At 43.5% G+C, this 10,998-nt stretch overlaps 1 protein-coding gene across 2 annotated transcripts in view; it reads left to right on the top strand.

Moving 5' to 3' along the window:
- Positions 1-2,620: 2,620 nt before the first annotated feature.
- The window catches only part of HNF4A (hepatocyte nuclear factor 4, alpha), a 61,375-nt gene continuing 52,997 nt past the window's right edge, over positions 2,621-10,998 (top strand). For both annotated transcript variants that reach the window (XM_008580773.1, XM_008580775.1), the window contains exon 1: positions 2,621-2,670. In XM_008580773.1, the coding sequence (XP_008578995.1) occupies positions 2,668-2,670 (3 nt within the window). In that variant the 5' untranslated portion in view covers positions 2,621-2,667. The remainder of the gene's footprint in view (positions 2,671-10,998) is intronic.

A 10,998-nucleotide genomic window follows, 5' to 3' on the forward strand; every position in this document is an offset into this window, starting at 1 on the left:
AAAAAAAATAAAAAAATAAAACAGATATTGTAGCATATTTAAATATTGATGGAATTCTGTTTCTAGAAATTTGTCCTATAGATAGATATACTCCCCACATATTAGTCAAGACATGTGTATGAAGATATTTTCTATTTGTAGTGGTAAAAGCCTGGAAACAATCAAAATATAAGTAAAAAACCAGCAATAGGAACGTAGTAAAATCATTTATAATACATCCATGCAATGGAATACTGCATAGATAGCCAAAAGAATGAGGTAAGTATGCTGATATGGAGACAGTCTTCAGATACTAAGGGGGAAAAAGGCAAGTTGCAGAAGAGTGTATTTAATATGTTCCCATGTATTTATATGCATTTGTACGTGTGAGTGTGTGTGTGTGCATAATTTCTGGAAATATAAAAAAGAATTTGTTCAAAAGTTCAATAGATCGAGATGTGGGGGTGGAGCCCGTGGCACACTCGGGAGAGTGCGGTGCTGGGAGTGCAGCAGCGCTCCCGCTGCGGGTTCGGATCCGATATAGGGATGGCCAGCACCCACTGGCTGAGCACGGTGTACCTGGTCTCAAAAAGGACAAAAAAAAAAAAAAAAAAAAAATCAAGATATGGGAACTAAGGTGGGAAGTAGGCTTATTTTTCATTACTGTCTTTCCATTTTCCTTAATACATGAATGCATTACTTTTTCATTTATAAAACTAGTTTAAAACAAAAGCAAAAGGAACAATCACATCACAGGGTTTAAAAGTAGAGTTAATGGTGATGAGGAGGATATGAGTAAATGGGAGCTCTCATATACTGGGGGTAGGAATGCAAAATAGTGTAACTACTTTGGAAAACAGTTTGCAAATTTCTTATAAATGAAATACATACATACCTATCAACCAGCAATTCCACTCCTAGAAATTTAACCAAGGGAAACGAAAACATAATGTCCACACAAAGACTTTTCCATGAATATATATAGCTGCTTAATTCATTTTAATTATTTATTTTTTATTTTTTGGCAGCTGGCCTGTACAATCTTGATGTCATAACACCACACTCTAACCAACTGAACTAACTGACTGGAGGTCCCTTGAAGTGGCTGAGCAAACGAGCTGGAAAGACAGACTGTGGGCAGAGAGGAATATATCAATTTACCGTTTTAGAGGTGGAGGAACTCATGTAGTAGCTATCACTGTAAAGAAATGAAATCATTTACCGAAAACCATACAGCAAGAAAATGGTGGAGCTGGGGGTTTCTGATTCTTCTGAGTCCTGAGTTTGTTTTACTGCTTTTTATTTGAGCTTTCTCTAACATGATAAACCTGATGAAGACCTTGACGTCAGAATCCCAGAGCAGGCTGTGAGGTCCACCATGGGACAAAAGTAATGGCACTGTTCCTAAAAAAGCCAGGTGTCTAATATGCAAGAGAGCTAAAACACAGGGTGACTCTGCATTCAGGGACCAGAATGTAGGTTTCAGCAGCGGGTTGCATGGAGAATGGGGAAGAAGCCCTGTGGGGGGAACCAAGCAGAATGCCTTTGGCCCATGGACAGACCTGTGTTCTTCCATCCTTCATAGCACCCACGAATTTATGGTGTATTTGAACGATGATCTGATTAAGACCCATCTCCTCCATTAGTCCATAAGTTCTGTGGGTGCAGGGAAGACATCTACTCTGCTCATTTCTGTATCACTGGTGTCTGGCACAGAGTCTGCATATAGTAGTTGCTCAATAAATATGTTAGATGAATGAGAGACAGGGGTTGTAATTCCAACTCTTCTATGCACCAGCTATGAGACTTGAAGCAAGCAACTTCTCTCTGAGGTGCCTTGAATTCCTCATCTCAGGGTTTAATCAATTTATTAATTTATTTATTTTTTAAAGATGACCGGTAAGGGGATCTTAACCCTTGACTTGGTCTTGTCATCACCACACTCTCCCAAGTGAGCCATGGGCCGGCCCTTCAGGGTTTAATTTAAACACGGCAGTGCTGTATTATTTATTTTTTAAAGATGACCGGTAAGGGGATCTTAACCCTTGACTTGGTCTTGTCATCACCACGCTCTCCCAAGTGAGCCATGGGCCGGCCCTTCAGGGTTTAATTTAAACACGGCAGTGCTGTATGCAGCTCCCAGCATCCAGTAGGCACTCAATAAACACGGTTCTCCACCTCCTTTTCTCCTCTACTCCTCCTGAGGCTTCCCCACTCCCTGCATTGTGCCACACCCATAGTTTGGAGCCATAAAACCCAACCCAGGTTGGACTCTCACCTCTCCAGACCCTCCTGCTCAGTCCCTTCCCTCAGGTTGGGGGGCTGATGTCCACGTCCCTGGCTCCAGGTGCCCCTAACCCCAGAGTGCAGGACTGAGGCCCAAGTGGACCTCAGGTCTGGCCAGGTTGCCGTTGCCATAGTGACAGCGATAGTTCCCAGCCACAGGTTCCCTAAGTGACTGGTTACTCTTTAACGTATCCACCCACCTTAGGTGATTAGAAGAATCAATAAGATAACCGGGCGGTGGCAGCTGGCCGCACTCACTGCCTTCCTGGTGCGCTGGCTCCTGGTGGCCTTGCTGCCGTGGTGTGTGGGCCCCGGCTCCCTCATGCCCCTGGGTTTCCGGCTGGGTAGGCTCAGCCATGGTCAGTGTGAACGCACCCCTTGGGGCTCCAGTGGAGAGTCCTTATGGTGAGTGGGGCCAATGGCTGGGGCTGGGGGAGGACTGGACAGGGAGGGACCATGTCAGGTTTGGGAGGCCATGAGACACCACCGTGTGTGTTTCTGATGGGCCCAAAGACTCTCCAACAGCTCCTCTAGAAGGCAGGAAGTCTGGCCCAGGCATGTGACTTGCTACCTTCACTGAGCTCTCAAACAGGGCCTTGACTGTTTGATGTGGGAAGTGCTGGGAGGGGCTGCAGGAGCCCTGGGCCAGGGACCTGGCCCATTTTGTCTGCCTAAGGGCTTTCCTGGGAATGTATCCCAGGGGTCTTTCTAAAATTCCACAGAGGGAGGGGTCATCTTCCCGCTTTGCTGAGGTGCAAACTGAGGCCCACAGATATCCTTGCTGGGCCTAGGTCATCTAGCTGGTGCATGTCTAGATGGGGATGGGACCCAAGCTGGTAAATCCAGGGAAGGGTCATCTTGGTCCCTCCACACCTCCGTTGGCTTTGGATAATTTGCAAAGAGGAAGAGGCAGAAAACACCTCCCAGTGTGGGACGTTGGAAAATGATCTAGTGCTGTATGTGAGAAACTTTAGATGCAAGGCTAGGGAGGTGTATGTTACCCATGGTGAAGGGCTCGAGCTCTACTGCTTGGGGTGACCCCCAGATTGTAAGTAACTCAAACGTCCCTCAGTAGAGGGAGGACAGGTAAATAAAGCATGTATACCATGGAATGCTATCTCATGGTGGAAAAAAAAAATGCAGATCTGTGTATTTTTTTGCATTGTTTTGTAACTTGGAGGGAAGAGAGTCCAAGTTACACTAAGTGAAAACAATAAGCTAAAGGACCGTGTGTAGTTTCTGAAAACAAAATGGATATAGGTGTATATATGTACACATATATTTGTATTTGCATAGAAAGTTTGTGGAAAGACAAAAAAATTGGTTAAAGAGTTTTGTTTCTTTTTTTTTTTTTAAAGATAACCAGTAAGGGGATCTTAATCCTTGACTTGGTGTTGTCAGCACCGCGCTCAGCCAGTGAGCGAACCGGCCATCCCTATATGGGATCCGAACCCATGGCCTTGGTGTTATCAGCACCACACTCTCCCAAGTGAGCCACGGGCCAACCCTAAAGAGTTTTGTTTCTGAGGAGGGAGATATTAGAGAATGTTTAACTTTTGGGGAGCACACTATGGATTTTTTTTTAATTCAGTGCATTTTATAAATCTATTTAAATCACACACATGCACAGAACTCAGCCTCTGGATTCCAGTAGATCTTGGTGCTAGTTCTGTGACTTTAGTCAAATTCCTGAACATTTCTGTGACTGTTTCTTTCTCTCTGAAGTGGAGACAGTACTAGGATGTCGTGGGTGGCTAAGGAAGAGCAAGGGTGTAAAGACTTTGACACCATGCATATCATAAGGACTCAATATTGTTTAATGTCATCATTAGCTGAGGACAGATGGCCAAGGAATGACAGAATCAGGAACTGGTCTCCTGAGTGTAGTCTGGGGGATCTCCTTTGCTTTGACCCACCATCCAACAGGAGTATGTGATACGACAGAAATAGCAGAGGCTGAAGAAACAAACAGTCTGGGGACCCATCCTACACATCACCTGTGTGACCTTGAGCGAGACACTTCCCCTCTCTGAACCTATTTCCTCATCTGTAAAATGGAGATAACAACAGGATCTATCTCACAGAGGGTGTGGGGGGTGGGGGGTGGTTTAGGGAAGATAGCATAGCTAAAGGGCTAAGCATACCTTAATCCACAGTTTTAAGACTTGGTGTGAGACACACTTACAAGACTTGATTGAACTTGTTGCCAGAGGAAGACTCCTTGTCTCCCAAAGGAGCCAGACAGTCAGCTTCTGGGAAAGAACAGCCCAGGTTGTAAGCCTAGGCTAGGGGCAAACAGAGGCCCCACAGAGTTCCTCCTCAAAGATAATATAATAGTAACATGCCCTGACGGCCTGTTACTGTCCCCCAGGTCTATGCACTTTGTAGGATGTCCTCATGTCCCTTCATCTCAGCCCCTGTGTAGTAAGTATTCAACCAACACTTGTTGGACAGTTGGATGGATGGATGGATGGATGTTCCACTCCTATTACCTAATTTAATTCTCACAACAACTGTGTGAGATAAATAATATTGTTATCTCCAAGTACAGAAGAGAAAACTAAGGCTCAGAATTATTTTAAAAAAAAGAAAGAAAGAAAGAAAGATATCTGACTCCAGACCTGACATAGTCCAGGTGTTGCTGACCCTCTTGGCTACAGATATGGCTGGACAGAGAAAGGAGGGTTCCAGTGGCCGGACTGGCAACACACATCAACAAAAAAAGAGTACCTTTGTCCTGGGACAGTGGGACATATGCTTAAGTATGTGTGTGCATGTGTGTATGGGTGTGCGATCATAGCTAAAAAATCCTGCTTTTTTGATCAAATAAATCTGGGTTAGCATCCAGGACCTGCCTTTTTTTTTTTTTTTTTTTTAAAAGCTGTGTGGACTTGTAAGTCACCAACGCTCTCTGAGCCTCGGGTGTTTGATCTATAAAATGAACTAGGGAAGTCGGCTGTGAGGCTCTGGGAAGAATTTGCTTTCTGATAAAAGAAATAAGTGCTTTGTGGGGATGAGGGGAGAAATCCCTCTCCTGGGATTCTCTAATGGGGATAACAATAACTGTCTCCTAGGATTGCTATCGCAGAGGTGAGTTGCTGGGTAAGTGACAGGGCACGTAGCAGAGTCTCAGAGACAGTGGAGGGCACGGTTGTTGTGAGGATCAGATGAATTAACTCATGAGTGCTGGAATCGTGCTGGACATAGAGTAAGCACTCAATAAATCCTAGTTGTTTCCCATTTTTGAGCCTTAGCAGGAAAGTCTGTAATGAGCTGATCTTAGGTGTGGCAATTCTGGGTGAACTTGACCCTCTTCTGGACTTCCAGTGCCTCCATGGCATACTGGATTCTGCTTTGTCATTCTCATCTTTACTCTGATCAGATGGTTATCAGTGTGAGTTGTGTGTCTGTCCCCCGTCCCAGACTATAAACTCCATGAGGTTGGCCTTGCTTGTCCCACGTCTCACACAGTGATTGGCACAGAAGAAATGCTCAATAAGCATTTGTTGGATGAATGAATTGTGGAAGATCTTAAGAGACAGCCCTGCAACAACAGTCATCAATGTCAGCCAGATGCATGCTCTTCCTTTCTCTCTGCCACCTTCACTTTGTTGGCTTTTGGTCCTCAAATTTGTCCCATTACAGACCCAAGGTGGCCATCCCAGCATCAAACATCAGGTCTGCACATAAGTGTCTGCAGCTGGAGGGAAGAGAGAAGGGGTTTTCCTGAATGCACTTGTCTCTTTTACCAAAAAGCAAAATGTCCCTAGAAACCTCTCAGCAGACTTCCCCAGTTCAAGGACATCTGGGAAGTCAAGTCCCTAGGGGAAAAAAATGGGACAGCCATGACTAGTCTAGACCAATGATGTTCTTGTCTTGGGGGCTGGCAACACTACTGCTCCACACGAAATTGAGACTGTGTTATAGTGAGTTTCTCAACCTCAGCACTAATGACATTTTGGCTCGGGTAATTCTCTGTCATGGCGGAGCTGTCCTGGGCATTGTAGGATGTTAAGCAGCATTTGTGGCTGCTACTGTACTCAGTAGATGCCAGTAACATCTCTCCCCACCAGCTGTGCCAACCAAAAATGTCTCCAGATAGCCAAAAGAACCCCAGGACACAGGTAAAACCAGTGTGTTATAAGAGAGCAGGGATAGCTACCAGGTAGTCTATCAAAACTGAGGAAACTGCGACTCCTGTGTTGTAGAATTTGCTTTGAGTGTCAGAATCTAGCTCAGTGCCAAATTTGGGGTTGCCTGAACACTGTGCGGATGAGATGCTATGGTGTGCACATCTGTGTGCTGACCGGACTCCTCGCTTGATTTTTTTCCTACCTTTGTTTTCTTTTCAGTGGTTTTCCTTCCCCATACCAGCCAGCTGCCAAAAACAACAACAACAGCAACAACATAGTTTCCCTTTATCTATTTTGGCTCTTTCATAGTTTGTCATTTCTATAAGAACCTCAAATCTCCTGGAGGGCAAGGTCTGTACTTGTCTGACTCTTTTTGTTATGCTCCAGGTTTCCACAGGGCCTGACTCCCTGTAGACTGTGACGGTGTGGGGGTTAGTTGAATAGTTGAGTGAATGGGACAATGGATGGATGAATAAATGAATGGGTGTCTGGGTGGGCAGATAGGTAGATGGATTTATGAATGGATGTGATGGAGGAATGGATGGATGGATGGATGGATGAGACACATGGATGGATGAATGAGTAATTGGGAAGATGGATGGGTGGATAGATGGGTGGATGGGTTAATGAATAGATGTGATGGATGGATGGGTGGGTGTGGAGAATGATGGATAGATGGAAAACTGGATGAATGGGATGGATGGAAAGATATGTGGATGCATGTGATAAATGGATGAATAAGTAGCTGGATAGATGGGTGGGTGCTTAGGGGGTGGATGAATGGATGAATAATGTGATGGGTGGGTGGGTAGCTGAAAAGATGAATGGATGGATGGGTGGATGGGTGGATGGGTGAGATGGCCTGGGAATAGCAGCACCTTCAAGTGTTCAGGATAGAACAAGTAAGGAGATGGGATAATTTGACCATGGGTCAACAGTCTTCCATCAGGGCAATGTGTCCATTTCTAAATGCCAAATGAGTCTGTTTTTTTCTACATATATAGGCCTAGTCCTTTTGACGAATAGCATCAGCAGATCAGCAGCTCAGGTCAGATCAGCAGCTGTTGTTAGAGCTGTTGTTAGTCTGGTGAAGTGGCTCTCCCCTTGAAGCTGTGAGATGGTGGACTCTTGGCTTCAGCTCTCTGTTTCTCAGTTTCTTCATCCATTGAATGAACCTTGGTTGTTGTGAGGGTTCCATGAGCTAATGAAGGAAAAACGTATTATAAACTATAACATGATTTGTCCCTGTGAAGGATCAATGGATCCAAAGTTGGGTAGGACCCCAGATGTTGGCTGGCTACGGGACCGTGTCCAATATAAGGCCAGATGCGTTGCCACCCTTCATTCCCAAAATGTGGTCTCCCCCACCTCCTCCCCTATCTCCTGTCTCCACACCATCTTTCTATCCTGCCTCAATTCAGTCTTCAGCTCCTATGGTTCAGAAACCCTGTTGCAGATGGAAAACTTTCTTAAACCAACATATTTTGGGGCTCCACTCCAGATCTGGTGAATCAGAATCTCCTGGAGTGAGTTCCAAGAATCTATAACCTTTTATTGAGTTTCTCATGTGATTTGGGGTATCCCGGTCAGCTGGAGTATAGAAAACATTGCTTTCCTCTGTCCCACTTAGTAAAGGGAGGAAATGGATACCCAGAATGCATCCTGTCTCCACCTCAAAGCCTCCTGCATTTAATAATTCATTGTTTGCTTGTTCATTTCTTCAACAAGCTTCTACTAGTGGCTAGGCATTGGGGAAACATAGGAGAATAAAACTTGGCTTTATATCTTGGACAGTGTCCAATTTGGTGGGGTAGACAGACAAACCAGCACCAACAAAAGACAGGGTGCCATGATATGGTTGGATAGGGCACTGTGGGAACATGAAGAGATTCAGGAGGAAAAGGGTCAGGGACCCCCTGATCCTGGAGGACTGGACTGATATCTGAACATTTCAGTTTAGCAGAAGTTAGCCGGGAGAAGAGAGGGAGGGGGGAGACTGTCCCAGCTGAGGGAACAGTGTCTGCAAAGATGACAGCCTGGCTGCACACCACGCTGACTTTACTTACACTTGACTGCAACTAATTCTATCCTGTGTTGAAAGTGTCTTGGGACTTCTCTGGTTGTTTTATGAAGAATTTATCTTGTTTTAAAAGCATCCTGAGAGGCTCACATGCAGGAGCTGTGCCTTCTGTAACCAGCTGATATAAAAAGCAAACCCTAAATGTTTAAGTTAAAAGTATATTTACCTCTATCACACAGTCTCCCAGGGACCCCAGAAGTGGCCTGCTCTGTGACTCCTACCACTTCTATTCACATTCCATTGATGAGAACTTGTCACATCGCCCTAGCCAAAGACAAAGGAGTCTGGGATATGTGGTCCCTAGCGGGGCCACTGTTTTCCAGGAATAGCTCTAACTATGGAAAAAGGAGCATGAATTTGCCGGTACACAGCAAACCACCTCTGCCCTGAGTCATGCTCACATATACACACAGCGCCCCCCCACAAGTCAAATATGTATAACAACTGTGAATATACAATTTTTTAGATCAAATGTTTCAATAAAGAAGTACATAGACAGATACTGAGACAGCAATAAAGCAAATGTGACTGAATGCTACCAATTGGTGAATTTAGGTGAAAGGACACATCAGTGCTCACTGTACTAGTCTTTCAACTTCAAGTAGGTTTGAAATCTTTCAAAGTAAAATGTTGGGGAAAATAAAATTGTTAAAATTTGCTAGGCCTATAAATAGAATAAAATAAGATATAAAATAAATAGGATTTAACTTAACCTTAAGGGTTTTGAATTGTAAATTTAATGCAGAGGTTGGCAAACTTTATCTGTTAAAGGCTAGAAGTAAATATTTTAAGCTTTGCATGCCAGATGGGATATCAGGCAATTAGTCAGCTCTGCTGTTTTAACACAAAGGCAGCCATACACAATAAATAAGTGGATGAGTGTGGCTATGTTCCAATAAAACTTTATTTACCAAAACAGGCAGTAGGCCAGATTTGGCCCACAGGTTGTAGTTTGCTGACCCTTGCTTTAATATATTGAATATTATTTATTTTAAAGGCCCTTGATGGATGTGTTTTTGTTTTTGTTTTGTTTTGTTTTCCTTTTTGTCTTTTTTCGTGACCGGCAACGGGATTGCAACCCTCGGTGTCGCGCCCGCACTACGCTCAACCAGTGAGTGGATCGGTCTCTGTATGGGATCCGAACCCTCAGCGGGAGCGCCACCGCACTCCCAAGCACTGCACTCCCAAGCGCCGCACTCTACCGAGTGCACCACCGGGCCAGCCCCATATGTTTTTGTTTTTAATCAGATATATTATTCTAGAGTACAATTCAACAGTATTCAATAGGAATTGTGAATCAGCAGCACCCAGGCCGCTAGGGACCTCAAATCTGTTAACATACGATGCTCCATAGCCTCACTGGGCTAGACAAAATAGTTTCAGCAAATCAACTATAATTTCTCTTTTAATTTCTTGCCTTTTCTTTAAATAAAAATATATTGTTTTAAAAATATTTTTTACTGAAGTATAATGTTCAAAACAGAAAGGGGTATGTGTCATAAATATGTAGCTCTGTAAAATTTCACAAAGATGACATCATTTTTTTAAAAGAACAAAGTAAAATAGAATAGAAAATATCACAGTGCATTTCCTGTAGTAAGATTTGTGTGTGCGTATGTGACTTTTGTTTCATTTACATGTTTACAGATGTGTGCTGTGATTGTGATAATAGCAAAAATGTATAGAACACTTATTAGGGCTTTACACATATAAACTCCTAATTCTCAAATGACCCTGTAAGGTAAATATTATTATTGTCATCCCCATTTTACAGATGAGAAAATGGAGGCACAGTGAGGTTAAATCACTCAGCAAAAGTGACACAGGCATTCAGAGGCAGTGGAGGTTCTAACCCAGGCATGGGCTCCAGGGTCTACCGCTTTTTATTGTACATAAAATATGTGAAGCAAAATGTGTTTCTTACACATTTTGAGGGTCCTGGTCAAAAGGTTTAAAAGCCACTGGACAGAATGTTCCCAAAGGTTCTTTTTTTTTTGGCGCTGGCTAGTATAGGGATCCAAACCCTTAACCTTGGTGTTACCAACCCCATGCTCTACCCAAGTGAGCTAAGAGGCCAGCCTCTCCAAAGGTTCTTTACAAAGTTAAAAATTTTTGTACCCAAAGGGTACAGGGGCTGATTTTATGCAGCCCATGGATAAACACTTTAAAATCTTTGTGAATTTATTTTATTATGTGTTAGAAAAGTTTATAACTAGCATATGAAAGGATTAATATAAAATATCCTTTAAAAAATTAATGTAGATCTTCAAAAGGAAGAAAATATCAAGTAAATAGTTACAGTCAATAAAGTATAGGTGATAGGCAGATATGGTAAAAATTGTGAAGAGGAATATAAATGTCTGGGGCTCTGGAGCCAGACACTGAATTTGGCATCAGCAGGCCCAGATCTGGATCCTGTTTCATTCATTTTCTAGATCTCTATTTACTAGGGGCCAGGCACTGTTCTAAGCACGTTATAAAAATTAGTTCCTTTAATCCTCTGCCCATTGAGGTAGGTAC

This window comes from Galeopterus variegatus, unplaced genomic scaffold, assembly GCF_000696425.1.
Source record: "Galeopterus variegatus unplaced genomic scaffold, G_variegatus-3.0.2 Scaffold2157, whole genome shotgun sequence".
Taxonomy (NCBI): Eukaryota; Metazoa; Chordata; class Mammalia; order Dermoptera; family Cynocephalidae; genus Galeopterus; species Galeopterus variegatus.